At 40.9% G+C, this 22,561-nt stretch overlaps 2 protein-coding genes across 2 annotated transcripts; one reads left to right on the top strand and one right to left on the bottom strand.

The window, feature by feature from the left end:
• The first annotated feature begins 5,966 nt into the window (after positions 1 to 5,966).
• LOC111877426 (uncharacterized) lies at positions 5,967 to 8,456 on the top strand. Its single transcript, XM_052765126.1, has 6 exons — positions 5,967 to 6,222; positions 6,359 to 7,282; positions 7,362 to 7,511; positions 7,611 to 7,834; positions 7,911 to 7,997; positions 8,097 to 8,456. Exons 1-6 carry the CDS (start codon positions 5,967 to 5,969, stop codon positions 8,454 to 8,456), a joined length of 2,001 nt encoding a protein of 666 aa, XP_052621086.1.
• An 11,015-nt stretch (positions 8,457 to 19,471) lies between these two features.
• LOC111877439 (glutamyl-tRNA reductase 1, chloroplastic) lies at positions 19,472 to 21,740 on the bottom strand. The gene is made up of 3 exons (XM_023873965.3): positions 21,333 to 21,740; positions 20,871 to 21,112; positions 19,472 to 20,758 (listed from the first exon to the last, which is right to left on the bottom strand). Exons 1-3 carry the CDS (start codon positions 21,592 to 21,594, stop codon positions 19,631 to 19,633), a joined length of 1,632 nt encoding a protein of 543 aa, XP_023729733.1. The 5' UTR covers positions 21,595 to 21,740; the 3' UTR covers positions 19,472 to 19,630.
• Positions 21,741 to 22,561: the final 821 nt, after the last annotated feature.

Here is a 22,561-nt window from a genome sequence, read left to right on the forward strand (position 1 = left end):
AAAACCCTATATGCTCACCAGGCTCCCAAGCCTGACCCACTTAGTTTTTATGATTACAGGTAGTGGACCCCGAGCATAGTCGGAGGACGACGAGAGATTTTTGGATTATAGGTCAGTAGTTGTAAATAACTGTTGAAAGGCTTATAATGTCTTGTTTATGCTTTTGATCTGTACCGGAACATGACATCCCGAGGTTTTGATATATATGGAAAATATATACCTTCTTAATGAAGGGTTTTGATAAACTTTTATCATATGTTGTTTGGGGACCAATTCCGCTACATCTTTTAAAAAGATTTCTCTGATTTTATTTTAAAAAGCATAAATTAAATCGGTCTTTTCTGGCCAATAAATTAGAGGATGTCACATATTTTGTATCTAAAAATATGTTAGGTAGAACATGAGTAGATGAGTTTGTTGGTAGGTGATAAAAGGTGGGTTGGACCATGAGATAAAAGGATAAAGAGATAAAGTTGTTTTAGATCTGGATGTATGGATCAGGTCAGGAGGTTAGTTTTTGATCTGAGAGTATGGATCAAATCAAGAGGTTAGTTTTAGATCCGGGAATATGGATTAGGTAAGGAGGTGAATTTTAGATCTGGGAGTACGGATTATGTATTTTTGAACTACGTGTTCATACGATAAGGTATCATGCGTATAGTCCCTTTTAGGAACGTGACTTTTATACATGTATTGATTAAAGTATGAAATATACATATGTATGTAAAGTATTTGTTGTTGTCCGAAATACGGGTTAGATATATTTGATAATATACAACGTGTGAATCAGTTATGGTTCAATATGTGTTAAGATGTGAATGTATGATATTATTACTTAAAACTCTGTGTTAAGTATACACGAGTTAGCATTGCCTAAACGGAGTTAATATCGAAAATTGATTATAAGCATTGTAGGCGTGCCTAGTGATGGGTTAAGGCTTAAATACGGATGTTTAGTTCAATTAAGTATGGACATTGGGTAGCCTCTTATTAAGAGTATGTGTGTTGTGAGATTGATGATCAGTGGAGTACGTCCTACATACATAAGTACATTTTATGTACGAAGTCTTTTTCAAAGCTCTGTGTCTTGGGTGTTGCTTGTGCCAGGGTACTATTATGTTATCGGGTACGATTCTTTCGCATACCAGAGTACAATAATGTGCCAGAAGTACTATCATGTACAATGTCTTTTTGACAATTTTGTGTGTCGGTTACGGGAACGTATGGGAGTACTCTAGTAGTATTCCCCATACTTTTATTTTGAGAGAGCTTTGGAGTCAGCGTTTCTTTTATGAGGTAATCGACCGAGCTTCATATGTCAGCATTTTCTTTCACAAAGTAATTAAGGGAACTTCGTAGACTGCCTAATAAAGTGTGTCGGTAATAGACCACTGCTAGGTATGTCTGGTGTTATATTGCTGGATAGGGTGCGTTTGGGGGTGAAATACCTCATGTATCCAGGCCACTGCTAGGAAAAGTTCGATGCTGGTATAGGTAGAGTCTGGGGGTATAATACCTCATGATAGTCGGACCACACCTAGGCATTGTTATCTAGATAACTACCCCTGACTTAACTGTCTTGTGGTTCTTTCTTTTATGAACGAAGGTTCGTGGTGAAACTTATTTCATTCCCCTCAATTGATGTCTTTATTGATCCTCGTTTGCTGCCAGGGAATTTCCGAAGCAGCTTTGTCAGTTTGTGGTTCATATCGATTCCTTAGGCTAGATCTCGTAAGATCATTGTATATGGTCAGTATGTGGGGATCAACGGGATGGGATATATTGTTTTAGAAATATAATTTATATGTGTTTATAACATTAGTGGTTTCACAGGATCGAGATATACTTTATTATCACGTTGTTTGAACTAAGAGATTTCATTCTCTGTGTTCCTAGGGTGATTGGGTTCACCAGGGATATTCGAACTAAGTGTTCATTAGATATTTGAACTTAGTGTTCATCATGGATAATTGAACTAAGTGTTCATTAAGTGTTTGTGAACTAGGTGTTCATTGGGTAATATTGAAACTAAGTGTTCATTAGGTGTTCTTGAACTAGGTGTTCATTAATTATTGTGAATTGCGTGTTCACCAGAGGTAATCTAAGAACCTTGGCAGCACTAGAAATAGTGCCAGTTCCTTAGGGCAATCCTTAGGAATGAATGGGAGAAGGGTAATTGGTTCTTAGGATAAATCTTTAAGAAATAAATAGAGATAATGGGGGTGGGTATTTGAATTGGTTGTTTGATAATTAAATATAATAATTATATTATTGCGGGTTGAAAACTCTATATACTCACCAGGCTCCCAAGCCTTACCCACTCAGTTTTCTTTGCATTACAGGTAATGGCACAAGAATATAAGTTGGTGGACTTGACGAGAGATTTTGGATTATAGGCCAGTAGTTATGAATAACTGTTGTAAGGTCTATTTTGTTCTGTTTATGCTTTTGGTCTGTATTGAACATGACATCCCGAGATTTTGTTATATAATGAAAATACATTTCTTAAAAGAAATTCTTTGATAATTTTTATCATATTTTGTTTTGGGAACAAATTCCGCAACTGTTTTCTTTAAAAGATTACTCTGATTTTAAAAACAAAGCATAAACAAATCGGTCTTTTTTGGCCGAGAAATGGGGGATGTCACAGTATAGATGCAAAAGATGGGACGTACACTTGACTACATTACTATCACATGAAGAAGAAAGATAAAAGCAAGCGAGCTCTTAACTAAAGTTATTATTGTATGCGATCGTGGTGGTATTTATAAAAGCAAAACAAAAATCTCCGGTAGAAATACCGACACAAAAAAGTTAATTCTCCTTTTGAATTGAAGGGTAAGTATACAAAATTACATGATTTTTGGACTATAAGTGTGTTATGTGAAATACATAACCATGACCCTGCAGAAGATATGGGGGTCATACATTTGCAATGCGATTGACTAATAATGAATTTTGTTTGGTGGCCGATTTGTCAGCAAAGAATGTGAAGTTGCATGAAATTTTATCAACATTCTGTAACACCCAAAGTTTTGAAGGCCAAGAAAGGAAAGAAAACACTAACTTTAAAGGGGGACTCGGCGAGTCCAAGCGGGATCCGGGTCGAGGAGTAAGTGACCGACTCGGCGAGTCGGCCAAGGAGACTCGGCGAGTCAGGTCTGTTCGAGGAAAACCCTAAATTCGGGACTTGGGGCCTATTTAAGCGCCTCATTCTCTTCCCCAGGGTTCCTTTACTGCCTCTTTAAACCAGAATGCCAAACCCTAGCCGCCATATCCATTGATTGAGCCAATTGTTGTCTTGAGGAGTGCATTAAAGCTTGGAGAAGGAAGAAGGATCTTGAAGGTGCAAGGAGGGGGCTATAGATTTGAGATTAGGAAGATATTTTTGAACATCTGAAGGTATTAAGTTGTTTCCCTTCCTTTAGATCTATCTTGGTTGTGAGTTTTGGGGCTTTTAGCCATGAGTAGTGATCCATTTGAGTTAGAAGCCGGATCTGGAGTTGCTACTTCAGATCTAAGTATATTTTGGTCTTGGAAAGCATAAAGTTTCAGCCCTTGAGTTGATTATGGAGCCTCTTTGCCTTAAACCCTAGTTTATGGTGTATTTTCTCTAGATCTCCTTCTCTACACGTAAAGTTTGCAACTTTACGTGAGGAATAGGCTTGGGAAGGGTAGATCTACAGTTTGGAGTCCATGCATGACTCAAAAGTCCTTTGCATGTAGAGAGATCTGAATGGACTCGGCGAGTCCTTTAAGTAGACTCGGCGAGTAGCATGAAGATGAGGAGGAACTCGACGAGTGGGATGAACAGCTCGTCGAGTCGGATGAAGTTAGGCAGGAACTCGGCGAGTTTGAAGAACAACTTGGCGTGTTGGTTGAAAATTGCCTTGGACTCAGCGAGTCTGTTCTTGGACTTGGCAAGTCAGGTCGCGAAACCCCAAACCCTTCGAGTTAAGACTCGAATCAGTGAGTCGAGTGGAGACTCGGTGAGTTGGATAGGTCAGGACTCGGAAATCGGTAGACTCGGCGAGTCATGGACTGACTCAGCGAGTCGAGTCGCAAAGAGAAGGACTCTGAACATATGAACTCGGCGAGTCATTAGGGTGACTCGGCGATTAGGGTTGACTTGGAAGGTTGACTTTGACCAGGACTTTGCCTTTGACTAGAGTTGACTTGGTTGTCTTTCGGGGGTCCGTTAGACTCAATGTTGCATTAATATTGGTAGCTCGGGGAGCGAGTGGAGCAGGAGTTCAGAGAGTTGGCGGGCAGCAGCTAGTGGGTTCATCAACCAGTTCAGCCAGTGCAGGTGATTTTCCCTTTGTATGAATGGGTCTACGGTCACAATGCCGGCCCATGTAGTTTTGAGTAGAAGACCCGGGGGTTAGCCCTAGGCACAGTATGCTAGTATGATATTCGGGACGAGGTCCAATGATAGAGGGCGGGTGCCCAAGGAATGGTTTATGTGATAGTTTATACTTGTTGTCTGAGTGATACTTGTATGTGCCTGGTAGAGAGGTAAGTGTGGGCGAGGTCCCGTATCTCACCAATAGCAGAGTGTGGATGGTGTTCCACATCTCAGTAGCAGCAGATCAGGGGCGAGGCCCAAGTTAGGGAAGGAGTGAGGGTGGGCTGGGCCCGTACCTCACTATCAGCAGGAGTATGGACGGGGTTCCATGACTCATCAGTAGCAGGACAAGGGCGGGGCCCAGAGATAGGCGAGGCCTTAGGACAAGATCTGTTAGTATGTGTTTAGCTTATGTGATGTGATGTGATATGTTTATATGCTATTATATGTTAGTGGGCGAGGCCCTGTGACAGGCGAGGCCTAAGTAAAACAGATATGTATCTAAGCGGGGCTCGAAGCCAGGCGGGGCCTGGAGCGGCGGGGCCATTGTAGCGGGCGAGGCCCGAGGTAGGGGGCAAGGCCCAGGATAGCGGCAGGGGCGAATTTACCTTCATACAAAGGGTGTCCATGGACACCCCTAAATTTGAAATTTTATTTACAAGATATATCATAAATTTTAGAGGACACCTGTTGGAAAAATAAAATGGACACCCTTTGGATGTAATATGGATGTAATAACACAAAAGAGATAATAATAAATTGAATGTTTACATTTTGACAATCAATTCTAAATTATTAATGCTTACAAAAAAATCAGAAGCATAAATTTAGGAGTTAAAGAAACAAAATATTTTTCAAAAATATAATAACAAAATCTTTCAAATATAATATTTTTGGTAGAAAATTACTGAAGGAAAACTAAAAACCTAAAAAACAAATTACGATTTTTCTAGATCCGCTGCCAAACCCTTCGTCTTCTCAACATTGAATTCCTGTCGGCCGGAAGCAATTATTTAGTCTCGCCGACGAGCACAGTTGTGGCCCTTTACGATCTTCGGTGACCGCAATCTCCCTTGAACCGTTGTTGGACTCTTGTTTCAACGTTCTTGACTTCTGGTTCTGCATCTCTGATTTATCAATTGTTGCATCCGTTTGCATTTCTTACCATCTCCGTCTTCAGTTGAAACTTGAAAGGGCTTCTCTTGCACTTGATTTACTTTTTAGGTAAAATTGTTTCTCTTTTTTTTAGAACTCTGGTATATTGAATTTAGCTATGTGGTGTGGTGTAAAAGCATCCAACAAGTGTTATGTATATGAAGTGTATGAAAAGTCAAAGTCTATAAAACTAGAAAAGTCATACTCTACACCTACAATAGTACAATTACTTTTGTGATGATATATGTCAGGCACTAGAGACTAGAGTCTTGGAAGTTGGTATAATAAATAATAAACAATTACTCTATTAGAACCTAGTTTACCTTTGGTGATTCTATTTTGATTTACATACAATTTATTTTGACGATTTATTTCTATTATAGTCATATAAATTTCATTTGTTTCATATATAATTTGTTTTTTATTTTATACATAATCTGTTTTGATGATTTATTTAGGCATAATGCTAAAGTTTTTTAAAAGAAAAGGTGAGGCAAGCTCTTTATCTCATGATCATGATATTCCACGACCAAACGATGAACGAGCACCTTCTTCAAAGTATACGAGAGTTGATTTAAATACACTTCCCGCGGACCCCGGAGAAAGGCCAAGTATGGAAGTGTATCATGTAAATCAACGAGATGAGATTAGAAGAGCCTACTTGCAAAAAGGACCTTATCAACCTTGTGCTCATTCTTTCCAACAAAGAGAGATTGGAGGTAAACTACGTAGATTTAGTTCCTCTTGGTTTAATGATCATAAATACTGGCTAGAGTATAGTATTAAACTAGAAGCCGCATTTTGTTTATGTTGTTATCTATTTAAATCTGAGATAAAAAAACAAAAGTGGATCAGATCATTTTGTAAAAAATGGATTTAATACTTGGAACAAGAGAACAAATCTAGATCTTCACAATGATGGAAGCCCACATAATATGGCAATCCAAAAGTGTCAAAATCTGATGAACCAAAGACAATCCATAGCTACTGCTTTTGACAAGCAAACTGATTTGATGAAGACCAACCAATGCATTAGATTAAATGCTTCTATAGATTGTGCTAGATTCTTAGTGCGACAAGCGTTACCTTTTCGGGGTCATGATGAAAGTGAGGACTCGAATAATAGAGGTAACTTTCTTGAACTTCTTCAATTTTATGATGATCGAAATGATAAAGTGGGCAGTGTTGTGTTGAAGAATGCTCCAAAGAATTCACAAATGACATGTAGTTCAATTCAAAAGGACATTGTACATGCTGCAGCTAAGGAAACTATTAAGGCTATTGTGAAAGATATTGGAGATGAGATCTTTGCAATTCTAGTAGACGAATCATGTGATGTGTCTTGTAAAGAGAAAATGGCATTGGTTTTGCGGTTCGTAAATAGTCAAGGAGTTGTTGTAGAGAGGTTTATTGGCATAAAACATGTCAGTGATACTTCGGCTTTGTGTCTAAAGGCGACTATTTATTCTTTTTTGACAGAATGTGGATTAAGTCCACATAGAATTCGAGGACAAGGTTATGATGGAGCTAGTAACATGAGCGGTGCATTTAATGGATTGAAGACACTAATTATGAAAGAAGTGAAATCTGCACATTATATTCATTGTTTTGCTCATCAGTTACAGTTAGCACTTGTGTTTGTTGCAAAGAATCATCCTAACATCAATGACTTTTTTGATTTGATTTCTCGTTTGTTAAACATGCTTGGTTCTTCCTATAAACATCGAGACAACTTAAGAGAGAAACAAGCAACAAAAGTGGTGGAAGCATTGGCTGCAGGTTTCTTTTATTCTATCTTCTTTTTATTTTATGGTGTTTATGTTTTTTTTTGCTAATTTATTTTTTATGTTAATTTTAGGTGAAATTCAAAGTGGTACAGGTTTGAATCAAGAAGTCAGTATCAAACGACCTTGTGACACTCGTTGGGGTTCTCATTTTGGTTCACTCTTAAATATCAAGAGAACGTATTCTTCAATTTGTGAAGTACTTGAAGACATTAAAGTTAATGGTTACTGTCAAGATCATAGAGGGGAAGCACGTCATCTCTTGAGGTCATTAAAAACGTTTGATTTTATTTTTTTCCTACACTTGATGGTTGATATCTTAGGGATCCCAAATGATTTAAACATAACGTTGCAAAAAAAAGACCAAAATATTGTAAATGCGATGCATCAAGTGAGATCCTCTAAGGCCAGACTCATACAAATGAGAAATGAAGGATGGGAACTACTTTCAAATGATGTTACTTTGTTCTGCGAAAAATGTGAAATTGATATTTTGAATATGGAAGATCCATATTACAATGGAACAAGTCGTCGCAAAGGTTCACAGGTTAGAAACTATAAAGTTGTTTATTTTTTCAAGTTTCTAAATTAATCATTAACACATTTTTCTATTTAATTCACAGATTAACTACTTACATCACTATAAGATTGATGTATTTATTGCGGCCATAGATATGCAATCTCAAGAGCTTAACAATCGATTTAATGAAGTAAACACATCATTACTTGTTTATATGGCTTCTTTGTGTCCAAGTAAGTCTTTTCAAGCATTTAATGTGGATGAACTACTCAAGATGGCTATGTTTTAGTCTAACGAGTTCCCAGAACGTGACATTGGAGCACTTAGAGCAAGTCTTCAAAATTATATTGTGGATGTACGTGGAGATGCAAGGTTTAATAACTTGAAGGGAATTGGAAACTTGGCAAAGATGATGGTTGAAACAAACAAGCATACAATATATCCAATGGTATATCTTTTACTAATATTAGCATTGATACTGCCTGTTGCAACATCCACAGTGGAACGTGCATTTTCTGCGATGAAGTTGATAAAGAATGATTTGCGTCATAAGATGAGTGATCAATTTATGAATGATTGTCTAGTGTCATATATTGAGAAAGATGTGTTAGATGGTATTAGCAACGATGTACTAATAGATTTTTTTTAAAATATGTCAACACGTTGTGAACAATTGTAAGACATTTGTGAGTATTTTTTAAATTTATTTTGATCTTTCTTATATAAGTTAATAATATATTTGGTTAAGATGATATTATTAACAAATCGACCCGATAACCAAATTTTTTGACCAATTTATTTTATCATTTCGTTTAAGTGGGACACATGTGAGTTTGAATCCTAGATTCGCCACTGGATAGCGGGCGTGGCCCAGTATGTGCAGTATGTGGTTATGCATGGCATGTGGTAGGGTGGGGAATTCACTAAGCTTCATGCTTACGGTTTTCAGTTTTGGTTTCAGGTACTTCCAGTAGCGGAGGGAAGAGCTCGGGGTGATTGCATGGCACACACCATAGATTAAACAGCCTGGGAATGTTTACTCTAATAACGAACATGTATTTTCGAAACTAATACTCTGCTTATGTTTTGAAATGATGAATTTGCTTAAAGTAATGTTTTATTAAAAGAAATTTTTAGTCTTAAATTTTGGGACGTTACAAGTTGGTATCAGAGCCTTGGTTTGAGGGATTCGGACATGCTCTCAGGTGTGTCTGAACTCAAAGTGAGGAATTGGTATGGAAGCTTTCAAAATGAAAAGACAGTTTTGTAAAAAGAGAGTTTTGAGAAAGAAAACAGTTTTAAAAAAGCGAAAATAATTCAGAAAGAAGAGAACTTTGAAAAGAGAAAAAGGGTGTGGTGCATGCAATCAACCGAGCTCAAGTAAGTACCCTAAAATACCCATACAATTTATGTTATGATTATCAGTTGATGGAACAGCATGCTAGATTAGGACTAAGGATCTAGGGATGATGCCTTATGTGCCTATTATATATGTTTTGAGTTGCATGATAGTGTTGATTAGACAGTGGTAGGATAGCCTGTTTAGGTTATGCCTGAGTTTATGAGTTTGTGTGGGTCTATGAGTTTGTGTTGCATGCTAGTTCAGTTTCTTGCTATGTGGATATGATTGCTTGAGTATGTTGTGGTTAGATTTTCCCTTGTCTGAATGTTGCTTGCTTTGTGCATTGTGGGATACTGAGTGATGGGAGTTAGCCATTAGGTGGATACGACACGTCACATGTGATCAGGGTTGAATAATCTCAGAGTGTTGAATTTGGTCCGATTGCGCAGCTCTTGTTTGAGTCCAACCGTTGTAGGGACTAGTCTTTTACTTGAAGACTTATCTGAGCCTCGTCACATGTGATGGTATCCAGGTGATGGCTAATTGGCATCACAAGGAGACCTTCAGCAGCTGAGGACTGGTTTGAGTTGAGTCAGAGGTTTTCCCAGGGTAAGCCTAGGATGAGATAGTGTTAGGAGCAGTAGTAGTGGATAAGGGACCTGGTGGAGTCAAAGCAATTCCTGAGGAAAGTACGGATAGATGTGGAACGTAGTATGGGCCCGTACTACTGAAAGCAGAGGATCCATACTCGATTCGGGAAAGGCCGAGACAAGACCGGGAACCTGGTAGGGTGTCTTTGGTCTCGCATCAGTGATGAGTATTCTGATAGTGGTTGTGGTATATTTTCAGCATGGCGACGTTGCGAGAGAGACCAGCGGGCGGATCAGGCGCCGGAGAGGGATCAGGCTCGGGTTCAGGGGCCGAGCAGCTCGAGGAGCGAATGAGGGAGATGATATCCGCCGAGGTTACGCGCAGTATTCTGGATCAGATTCCTGTGATCTTTGGCACGGTCAAGGAGGGTATATTGGAGATTTTGGATGAGAGGTTGGGAGCCTTCCGTACTGAGATGATGGCATTGATGGGAGCGCGTACCTTGACATTTCGGGAGTTCAGGGCTTGCGGTGCACCAGATTATCATGGGGCTAGGGACCCCATCGCTAGCAGCAGATGGTTGGCTGATGTTGCCAACGCATTCCGTACGAGCCGGTGTCCTGAGGGGGACAAGGTCAGACTCGCTTCCTGTCTTCTGAAGGACAGAGCGAGGGATTGGTGGGAGGAGATTGGTCATGCTTTGGGGGATGATGTCGCGTTGAACGCGATGACTTGGAGCGATTTCTCGGCCAGGTTCAGGGCGGAGTTTTCGCCGATTATTGAGGTGCAGCAGTTGGCACGGGAGTTTCAGGATTTGACGCAGACCACTGAGACTGTGGCGGAGATCACCACCAAGTTCAGGGAGAGGGCTCTTCTCGTACCGCAGTTTGTCGCAAATGAGGAGATAAAGAAGGCCCGATACAATGAGATGTTGAGGGATGACATCAGAGAGTTCGTGAGCAGATCCAGCTGTAAGACGCTGGAAGATATGATTTCTCGGGCTAGAGAGAGGGAAATTGATTTGGAGCAGATCTGGAAGAGGAAGCCGGATGAGGTTCAGGTAGCTGCAGGTTCGGGCAAAAGGCCCAAGGGATCGAATTCGAGGTCGAGGGATTACCAGGACCGCGGTCGGTGCGGGAAGTGTGGCAGGGCGCATGGGGGCACGTGCAGGAGTGGTAGCGGTGGTGAGTCTGGTTGTTTCAAGTGCGGTCGGACTGGTCATTTCAGCAGGGATTGTATTGTTACCACCTCACAGGGATCAGACCTGTTATGTTTTCACTGCAACCAGCAGGGCCACAAGAAGGCTGTAACACCGTAAATTTCAAGACAAAATTTTCTTTTAAAATAATCATTTTAATCTTAGAACACTTGTTTAAAATCTCATTCATAATTGAATTACAAAACATAGCTTCATTTCACTTGCATAGAAAACCAGGATCCTCCAAAATATGACTCTTTCTCTGGTGTGTACAATCAAGCCGGTGCCGTCCCGTGATACTGAAAGAAACCTGAAAACAACATAACACAAAACACTGTAAGCACGAAGCTTAGTGAGTTCCCCAAAATACCACATCAAACATATTAGCCACTCGAGGCTACAACTCTGTGGGTCCGTGCACCCATACTCTGTGAACCCTCAGGTTCTAACTCTGTAAACAAGCATAGCATAAATCACATAGAAGAATGCAGTGCAACACATAACATACATAGCATACAAATACTCTATCATATAACTCTGGTTACCTACTCAAGGTAAAGTATAGTGAGAAGACTCACCCCGCGTGTCTCGATATCTCACAACCCTGGGAATCCCTCGTGCCCGATTCTCCGAGCTCTAATCCTCCTATAACATTATATGTCCCAAGTTAACACTTTATATCTCTAATGTTGACTATCCCTAAGAAGTCAACACAGGTCCACTCTGGTCAACGGTCAACGGTTAACGGTCAACTTTGACCGGACTCGGCGAGCGCTAGGGCGACTCGGCGAGTCTAGACGTCCTTCCCAATTCTCTAAGATTCCCTTTCTACACGTCGAGTATCTCCCCTGACTCGACGAGTTCCTCCTGGAAGAATCGCGGGGCCACCCCGACTCAACTCGCCGAGTCTGAAGAACAACTCGGCGAGTCCCAGTTCGACTTAGACCACCTGTTAACCCTCTCTAACTCGCCCTGACTCACCGATCCAACCCATAACCCGGACAGGACCATTCTAAGGCAATCTTCAAGCTACTCGCCGAGTCTGTTCATCAGACTCGGCAAGTCCATGCCATGCAACCGCTCAAACTGCTTTCTAAGGTCAGATCTGCTCCGACAATTCATAGGTCTGGTCTTCCTAGACTGGTTCATCACGTAAAGTCCTTATTTCGGTGCTCATAATACACCCCATGACTCATAATTGACGTTTTGACCTAAGGCATAAGGATTCCAATCCAAAACCTCCATTGATTCCCGAAAAACTCAGACATGAGACACTCTGGACTTCCAAGGGTCCCCATATAGGGTTCCAATCGTTTGGGGGACTAAGGAAACACTCGATCTAGCCACAAAAGGGTTCAATAAACCCTAAATCCATATACACATCAACATAGAAGAGAACAACTCGAAAATATTACCTGAATAACGTTGCTCTGTGTCCCCAACCCTCAGAATATGGCTTCTCCTGTTGTTCCCTTAACCAAGCCTCCTCCTCCTTGCGAAATAACACTTCCAAGATCAATAATGGTCTTCTACCTTGCTCCAGATGCTCACAATCGAATTAGGGTTTCACTCAAAGGACTAGGGTGAACAATGACGGCCATAAGGCCCCTTATATATGTCCCAAACCTGGGAAGTTAAGGTTTCGCTAAACAGCGCAGACTCGCCGAGTCCATATCCGGACTCGCCGAGTCCAGTCGCGAACCCGCGACCAGATCCGCGATCTACTCGGCGAGTCTGAGCTCCAACTCGCCGAGTCCCCTCTTAAAACACCCAAAATCATAAATATAACAATACCTGGAATTTCGGGCTGTTACAAAGGCCCAGTGCCCCAGTTTGTTTTCAGCAGGACGGGTGATGGCACCTGCCCCTGCAACTTTGAGGATCATAGACGGCCGTCAGGGCCGTGCAGAGGCGCCTGCGGTAGGAGGCAAAGCTCTTCAGATGACTACCTTAGAGGCGCGATCAGCACCAGACGTTGCAGGTATGCGATTTCTGTTTTCAGTTCTTTTATTTGTGCATGATTATATTGTTATGGTTCTGCATCATTATCGGTATGAGTATTTTATTTTTTTTGAGCGGTTGATTGTGATCGAGTTATATGCCATCTACATACCTTGGATATTCGAATGGTAGTGAGGGGATGTGCCCTATTGGAGAAGGTTACATAGGATGCAGTAACTGTAGCATGCTTGGGAGGGACTTGGTATGTCTCGCTAGATCGGAGTTGTATAGTGTCAGAAATGGATTGGTTAGATCCTTAGCTATGGTAAGCTTGGATTCCTCAGCAGGTTGATTATGGAATGGTAGCAAGGATTTCTTTTGAGTATTGAGCAACAAGGGGTAAACAGGATCGAAGTGGGGGAGAATCCTCCGAGTGTGCAAAGGTAGGAGCACGCAGATCCAGAATGAGTGTCCGACCTCCGAGAAGGAAAAGAAGTGGTTCAGCGTTTGATGGATTGAGGATTTCAGGGTTGGGAGTTTGAGAAACTCCCCATCAGCTAGTGCGTGTGATGGTAATGTTTAGTACGTGGTTGGGAATTCAGGTTGTGGGTCGCCCGTAGGACTCGAGGGAGTTGGAATGAGGATCTTGAGAGCTAATGGCACATGGGTGCCTTCGCATTAGCAGTTAGTGGTGGAAGTGTTGTAAGACTACGGGGCAGCCGTAGCATTCACTAGCAGTCAGCAATGGATAGTGATGTAAGACTACGGGTAAGCCGTAGCATTCCTTAGTAGCTTCGATAACGGAGTTGGGGCGAGGCCCTTACCTCCTATTAATCGGTCAGAGATCAGGAATGGGTAGTGGATGAGAATGATAGGGAGTTTGCCTATATAGCCCTAGAGAGGTAAGACCTTAGGAGAGGCCGCTCCAGGATATAGTTGGGTGAGGCCCGTATGAGATTAGCAGTGTAGATGAGACCTGAGAGCAGGGTGGCTCAGTAGTATGGTTGGGTGAGACCCGTGGGCAAGGCCTGAGCGAGAGTGATTAGACTAGTGGGACTAGAAGGATAGAGGCGGGTGGGACCCGTGGGCGAGGCCCGTGAATTTTAACAGCGCAGGTGGGACCTGGTAGGGACCTTAGTGTCCAGCTAGGGGATCGGGGATCCCAGGTTTGTAGTGCCTGAATGGCAGAATAGATTGAGCAGTTATAGGTGGTCGAAGTTTCTTCGGAAGTCGCTGGGAGCGACTAGTGGTGGTGTTGGGACTAGCTACCGGTGGGAGCCGGTAATCCAGACATTGATAGGTTGGTAGGGACCAGGGTGGTCTCAGTTCATCTGGAAGGCAGACAAGGGGGTCATGCATTTGCAATGCGATTGACTAATAATGAATTTTGTTTGGTGGCTGATTTGTCAGCAAAGAATGTGAAGCTGCATGAAATTTTATCAACATTGTGTAACACCCAAAGTTTTGAAGGCCAAGAAAGGAAAGAAAACCCTAACTTTAAACGGGGACTCGGCGAGTCCAAGGAGGAACTCGGCGAGTCCAAGCGGGATCCGGGTCGAGGAGTAAGTGACCGACTCGGCGAGTCGGCCAAGGAGACTCGTCAAGTCAGGTCTGTTCGAGGAAAACCCTAAATTCGGGACTTAGGGCCTATATAAGCGCCTCATTCTCTTCCCTAGGGTTCCTTTACTGCCTCTTTAACCCAGAATGCCAAACCCTAGCCGCCATATCCATTGATTGAGCCAATTGTTGTCTTGAGGAGTGCATTAAAGCTTGGAGAAGGAAGAAGGATCTTGAAGGTGCAAGGAGGGGGCTATAGATTTGAGATTGGGAAGATATTTCTGAACATCTGAAGGTATTAAGTCATTTCCCTTCCTTTAGATCTATCTTGGTTGTGAGTTTTGGGGCTTTTAGCCATGAGTAGTGATCCATTTGAGTTAGAAGCCGGATCTGGAGCTGCTACTTCAGATCTAAGTATATTTTGGTCTTGGAAAGCATAAAGTTTCAGTCCTTGAGTTGATTATGGAGCCTCTTTGCCTTAAACCCTAGTTTATGGTGTATTTTGCCTAGATCTCCTTCTCTACACGTAAAGTTTGCAACTTTACATGAGGAATAGGCTTGGGAAGGGTAGATCTACAGCTGGAGTCCAAGCATGACTCAAAAGTCCTCTGCATGTATAGAGATCTAAATGGACTCGGCGAGTCCTTTGAGTGGACTCGGGGAGTAGCATGAAGATGAGGAGGAACTCGACGAGTGGGATGAACAGCTCGTCGAGTTGGATGAAGTTGGGCAGGAACTCTGCGAGTTTGAAGAACAACTCAGCGAGTTGGTTGAAGATTGCCTTGGACTAGGCGAGTCTGTTCTTGGACTCGGCGAGTCAGGTCGCGAAACCCAAAACTCTTCAAGTTGAGACTCGAATCAGTGAGTCGAGTGGAGACTCGGTGAGTTGGATAGGTCAGGACTTGGAAATCAGTAGACTCGGCGAGTCATGGACTGACTCGGCGAGTCGAGTCGCAAAGAAAAGGACTCTGAACATATGAACTCGGCGAGTCACTAGGGTGACTCGGCGAGTAGGGTTGACCTGGAAGGTTGACTTTGACCAGGACTTTGACGTTGACCAGAGTTGACTTGGTTGTCTTTCGGGGGTCCGTTAGACTCAGTGTTGCATTGATATTAGTAGCTCGGGGAGCGAGTGCAGCAGGAGTTCAGAGAGTTGCCGGGCAGCAGCTAGTGGGTTCATCAGCCAGTGCAGGTGAGTTTCCCTTTGTATGAATGGGTCTACGGCCACAATGCCGGCCCATGTAGTTATGAGTAGAAGACCCGGGGGTTAGCCCTAGGCACAGTATGCTAGTATGATATTCGGGACGAGATCCAATGATAGAGGGCGGGTGCCCAAGGAATGGTTTATGTGATAGTTTATAATTGTTGTCTGAGTGATACTTGTATGTGCCTGGTAGGGAGGTGAGTGTAGGCGAGGTCCCGTATCTCACCAATAGCAAAGTGTGGATGGTGTTCCACATCTCAGTAGCAGCAGATCAGGGGCGAGGCCCAAGTTAGGGAAGGAGTGAGGGCGGGCTGGGCCCATACCTCATTATCAGCAGGAGTATGGACGGGGTTCCATGACTCATCAGCAGCAGGACAAGGGCGGGGCCCAGAGATAGGTGAGGCCTTAGGACAAGATCCGTTAGTATGTGTTTAGCTTATGTGATGTGATGTGATATGTTTATGTGCTATTATATGTTAGTGGGTGAGGCCCTGTGACAGGCGAGGCCTAAGTAAAACAGATATGTATCCGAGCGGGGCTCGAAGCCAGGCGGGGCCTGGAGCGGCGGGGCCGTTGTAGCGGGCGAGGCCTGAGGTAGGGGAGGCAAGGCCCAGGATAGCGGGCGTGGCCCAGTATGTGCGGTATGTGGTTATGCATGGTATGTGGTAGGGTGGGGAACTCACTAAGCTTCGTGTTTACGGTTTTCAGTTTTGGTTTCCAGTGCTTCCGGTAGCGGAGGTAAGAGCTCGGGGTGATCGCATGGCACACACCATAGATTAGACAGCCTGGGAATGTTTACTCTGATAACGAACATGTATTTTGAAAACTAATACTCTACTTATGTTTTGAAATGATGAATTTGCTTAAAGTAATGTTTTATTAAAAGAAATTTTTAGTCTTAAATTTTGGGACGTTACATATTGAAAGAGAAAAATCCAAATAATGTTTCTATGCTCCAAACAATATACAACGCCAAAACACAATACGGAAGAATGAGCATGAATGTATGACCCAAATGTAAGGTGTTTTGTCATCTTTGAAGAAAGGATGATATATTTATTATTATCGCACACATAATTTGTCTAACGAGTTAGAGGATTTATTCATTATTCATCCAAAATCATTGGAGATACGGCAAGCATTTACACAAGTAATGTTGATGGATGCAACTTACAAAATGAACAAGTATAAGATGCCTCTTCTTGAAATTGTCGGTGTAACTTCAACTCAACTAACATTTTGCATTGCATTCGTATAAGATGCCTCAATGTTGAACAAGTATAAGATGCCTCAATGTTGATGGAGAAAGAGAATTCAATTACATGTGGGCATTAAATTGTTTAAAGTCAACACTGGATGGATCTCTTTGCCCTCAAGTTAACTTCATAGATAGAGAGTTGGCATTGATGAAAGCATGTTGCAATGTATTTCCAATTTCAAAGCAATTACTTTGTAGACGACACATCAATCAAAGTGTTTGGAAAAGAGCTAGACAAAGTATACGAAGGGAAGACTACTGGAATTCCTTTTATACTGGCCGGAAATCATTAGTTATATCTCAAACAAAGGAAACATACAAATTTAATCGGACACAAATCCAAACAATATTGCTCGAATATCCATGTACATCTTAAATAAATATGTATATTTTTAAATTATTATGAGATAACTGAACAACCATTATGCACTAAATTGAATTTATGTTTTCAAAATTTTAGGTGTCCATTATTATCTCAATGATGTGTTTTTTTTAGAAAGGCCGGTTAGTATATGCCAGGGATAGAACCCAGGACATCCTTGTTAATAACTAGGGGTGTTCGTTTGGATGGATCAGTTCGATCTGATCCAATTAAGAAAATCCAAATTGATTTCAGTTTTCAAAATATAGATCCGAATTGTCCAGACTAAATTCAAATCTGATTCGATCCAATCCAATTACAATTCGGTTGGATCGGTTTTTATTATTCGGTTTTCAAAAGGCATAACATTTTAAAACAATACATAATTATAATATTATCCAATTTTTATAGAAGAAGCAATAACAAATTATTTAGTTGTAATTTATAATTTATAAACAACTATTAAGATGGTATATTATAATTTAATATTTAATAGATAAAACACTTTTGAGAGAAAATGCATATTAGTTTTTTTTAGTAAGTGAAACCTTTTTGAAATTTTTTTTATAAAATTAATAAATAATAATAAATATATTAAAAATAAATAAATAATAAATTTATATTCGGTTATTTTAGACTATTCGGTTCTTATTTTATAAACTAAAACCAATCCAAAATCCAGAATAATAATTCGGTTTTGGTGAAATCCAATCCAAATATCCAAATATCCGAACCAAAACAGTTCGATCCAAATTGTCCAATTGGATAATTTGGTTTTATCTAAATAGTGAAATACCCTATTAGTAACTCCTAGTTAGACACCTTGTTAGCCAAGTGAGCTAGCCCCAACTTGTATCTCAATGATGTGTGGTTTCACAAATATAAACACATGTTCATAGCCGCTTGGATTGACAAAATTCTTCATTATGGAAATAACACAACTAACAGAGTTGAAAGTCAACATGTCTAGCTGAAACTGTACTTAGATACACCACAATCTGATTCATGAAAATGTTCATCTGTTATTCATAATATCGTTTAGTCACAGGTGACAGCTGTCAAAACAAGCTTTCAATATAACAAAGGCCACATCAACCATCGATTAAACATGAAATTGTTCAACTATTGTGGAATTATATTTCATTGGCGACATTCGGCTTGATCGTCAACGAATTTGAGTTGTGTAAAAGTGGTGATGTAATTTGTGGTTGTCAATGATGTACATGTTATGGGTTATCATGTGCACATGAACTAATCTTGTATTTAATACAAGTCTCTTCCACTTGATTCAATTGTTAGTTTTTGGAGGAAGCTTTGTCATCACCCATAAACATGGGAGTTGATGATGATATTCATTGTGATGATGAGTGCAAATAATTATTGAGGACTTTGAAAAGCATCCAAGGTCTATAAAGCATAACGTTCTGTGGAATTTAAGGGAGTTTATCAACCCATCAAAAACTTCAGTTTTGAAACCAGCTGTTCATAAAACTACCTGTGGCCAAACAAGTTTGAAGAAGAAGCCTTTCAAAGATAATCGAGTTGATCCGCCAATCGAAGATCTTCGTAGACGTAGTTGTTCAAATACGTCTGAACTTAGGTTAAGTTCCACGAAGATTCACGAACCACCAAGACATAGCTCGTTGCGGACCAACAAAACTATTCATATTCATATATTAATGAATTTCCAAATGTATTACATCCTTACATTAAGCCGGTACGCGATGTAAGAGGTGATGAACATTGTGAATTCTGCGCAGTCACTTCTTGTCTTAGTCTTAATCAAGATGAATGGTACCAAGTTCGAGTTTATTTAATGGATGAGTTAGAAACATATACTTATGGTGACATGTGTGGAAGTGAATAACTGAATATCGATTTCAACTCTATGACTCTTTGAATTTCTTTGGTGAAGTCACGCCACTTCAGAACTGGATGATTATGTCTGATATAGGTGACTTAATTGTTTCAAGGTATAACGTGATATTACATTGTTTTAGCCGAAATGTCAATACAACGTGCTTACCACTTTGGTCTACTCCACCACCAATTCGTGAACGTGTTGCTATTGCAATTGGGCTCGTCCATGGTAATCATTTTGTCAACCTAAAGGTAGAAGGAGAATACCTGATGCCTCCTATTACACCACAATGTTAAAGACTAGGCTAGACCTGCACCCCTTAATGTACCGAACCGATCAAAGAAGAAAACATGAGAAAATTATATATTTATATTGATCAAATCAGTAAATGTAATTACAAGGATGAACAACATTCATAACATTACAAGGAAAATTTCCCTCTTATTTCACATAACCAAAAAAACAAGTGTGTTATGCAAACCAAAAAAAAATCAATCAAAAGTCGAAACCTCACTTTTGTTTTTCAACTTTTGCTCGAATCTTCTCTTCCAAAACAGACATCTCCGTCTCCAAATTAAACATTCTGTTCAAAGCATGCATATTCTCAAGCGTCTCATCCAAAGTCCGATCATCACTTCCGTCGTATCTTAGATGCTGCAATGGCCCATGAAGAAGCTTGTTCACAATCCCACGACTCAAAACCTCCACAGCTTTTCTCGTATTGTTGTTCACATTGTCCCCCATTTTCTCCAAACATTTCTCCAAATCACTAGTTCTGATCTGTTCAGCGTAAGCCCTAAGTTTCCGAATCGTCGGAACTGTTTCCAGAGAATCTCTCCACGCTTCAAATAACTTCAATTCTTCATCGATAATCATCTCCGCTTCCCTCGCTTTCCGGAGCCGGTCTTCACGGTTAGCGGCGACGACTTCCTTCAGATCGTCGACGTTGTACGCTTTTGTACCTTCCAGATCTTTAACGCAAGAACCAACGTTCCTCGGGACGGATATATCGATGAAGAGACGGTTTCCACCGACGGTTTCGCTCACCGGAGGAAGATCGATAACATGTTCCTTCAAAAACAAAGGGGTTTCCGACGCCGTGCTGGTGAAAATCACGTCGGCTTCGGCGGCAGAACTCATCATTTCGTCGAGCGGTTTGTAAACGATTTCGATGTCTTTGAACTCGTCTCGGAGCAAGTCGACTCGTTCGACGGACCGATTCACAACTACTATTTTCGTGCATCCTTTTGACATCAAATGTTTGATGACTAGTTTTCCCATTTTTCCAGCTCCGATGAGTAAAACTCTAGCGGTGGAATGGGCGGAATTGGGAAGTTTCATTAGGGCTAACTCCACGGCGGCTGAGCTGACGGAAACTGCTCCTTCGGCGATTTTGGTTTCAGTTCGAACACGTTTCCCGACCATGATGGCATGCTTGAATAAACCGCTAATGTTCCTTCCAAACCCTGCGACTCCTTGGCTAACTTTAGCGACTTGTTTCACCTGAGCGAGGATTTGGCCCTCTCCGAGCACCAATGATTCGAGTCCGGCGGACACTTGGAAGATGTGGCGGGTTGCGTCGCTGTTGTATAGCAGAAAACGGTGATCGGAAATCTCAGAAACCGGGATTCCACCAGTCTGTAGTTAGAAAGACAAAGACAAACACAATCAATTCAACTTATGATGATCAATTTCAAAAGGTACAAGATTCAAACAACTTTTTAAATGAAGTAAATGGAAAAGCTAGTACCTTTGACATCCATTCAGTCACTTCTTTTACTCCTCGATGCTGAGACAAAGCTACAACATAAATCTCCATGCGATTACATGTAGACAGAACAGCAGCTTCTTCTATGTGGTTCAAAGCACATAGCTCTTTGATTGCTCTTGGCCACTCTGCTTCAGGAATTGCAAGTTTTTCCCTCATTTCTACAGGACAAGTATGGATACTAAGCCCAATAACTATAATGCTACTCTTTTCTTTTGTATACCCTGCATAATCAAGAAAAAGATATTCATAAAACTTATATTATTGCCGATTAAACAGTTCTATATGTCGTTAATCATGGGTAACTATACAGTTCCTGAAATCAAATAGGAAATGTAGTTCTTTCAATTGGGAATGAAGAAATTGGAATCCGTTTTAACTACTGACAAGCTGAATTTCTGTAGAATTTTGTGAAATTTGAGTCGGAACTTTGGGAAAACTTACTGTCAGCTGCAGAGGTTTTGAGCTGTTCAAGAGCAGAGATACTCGAAGCATTTCCAGATGATTTCTCAACGACAACATCTGAAGAAGCAGTAGAATGTGATTCGCACCTAACAATTCCTCTTTGAATTAGGGTTCTTCGAGGTTTACACGAAACCCCAATTTGATAATGAGAAGTTGGCGGAGATGAAGCGGGAGTAGCAGTCGCATTGCTGAGGAAGAGAGTTTCGAGTTTTGCACCTGCAAAAGCACTCGATACCGCCATTGATGCGCGACAACAACAAACTCAAATCCTTCGAACAATCTTCCACGAACCCTAATTCTAGAGGAGACAAGCTTCAGAGAAGGATGGCTGGCTGGGGCTTGTGTCGTTGAAATATGGTGGGCGATGAAATAGAGAGAAATTGAGGGCCAGGAGAAGGGATTTCAATGCGTTTTGATTGGCGGATGGTGTCCACGTTTTATCCACACTCTCATCTCCATTTTCATCTCTCTTCCCACCACTAATATAACATTCTTTTTATTTTTGGGTCCCACTTACTTGTAAAATAAGTTTATTATGTTCCGATCTTTGATTTAAAAACTTGTTGGTTTCAACTTGGACTATGTAGCTTGTCATCTCGAATCCTTAGTTGTTCCAAGTAGTTTAGTTATATTAGTGTGCATCTATCAACACCATCACCACTACCATCAACCAGCAAAGTACCCGAAGGATCTCATTAAGATAGGGTAGGAAAATAAAATGTCAATGTTTATGGCATGCCTTGTAGAATGATTGTCACCTCTAAGACCTTCGGTTTGTAGAAGAGACAAGCAGATAAGAAAACCACTTAAAGTGAATATTAAAAAGTTGAGTATGTAAAAATATACACAACTACACAACACTAGCCCATGATCCCATAAAGATTGGGGTAACCGGAGGTATGCAAATATATACACAACTACACAACACTAGCCCATGATCCCATTGAGATTGGGGTAATGGAAAGGTGACAACGTCAGACAAGCCTTAACTAGAGGAAAAATGAAGAATGATTGATTCTATGGATAACCTCTAGTATATATAAATGAGGGCATGTAAAGGCACATACGAGATGTTATGTAAGAATATAAGTTGTAGAAAAACAAACAATAGCAAATATATGAACTAAGCCATTAGACAACCATTATACTAAGTGTTTGTGATTTTAGTGTTATCAACATATTTTGGTGTAATTATTATTTAGATAGGT

This window comes from Lactuca sativa, chromosome 6 (genome assembly GCF_002870075.4).
Source record: "Lactuca sativa cultivar Salinas chromosome 6, Lsat_Salinas_v11, whole genome shotgun sequence".
NCBI lineage: Eukaryota > Viridiplantae > Streptophyta > Magnoliopsida > Asterales > Asteraceae > Lactuca > Lactuca sativa.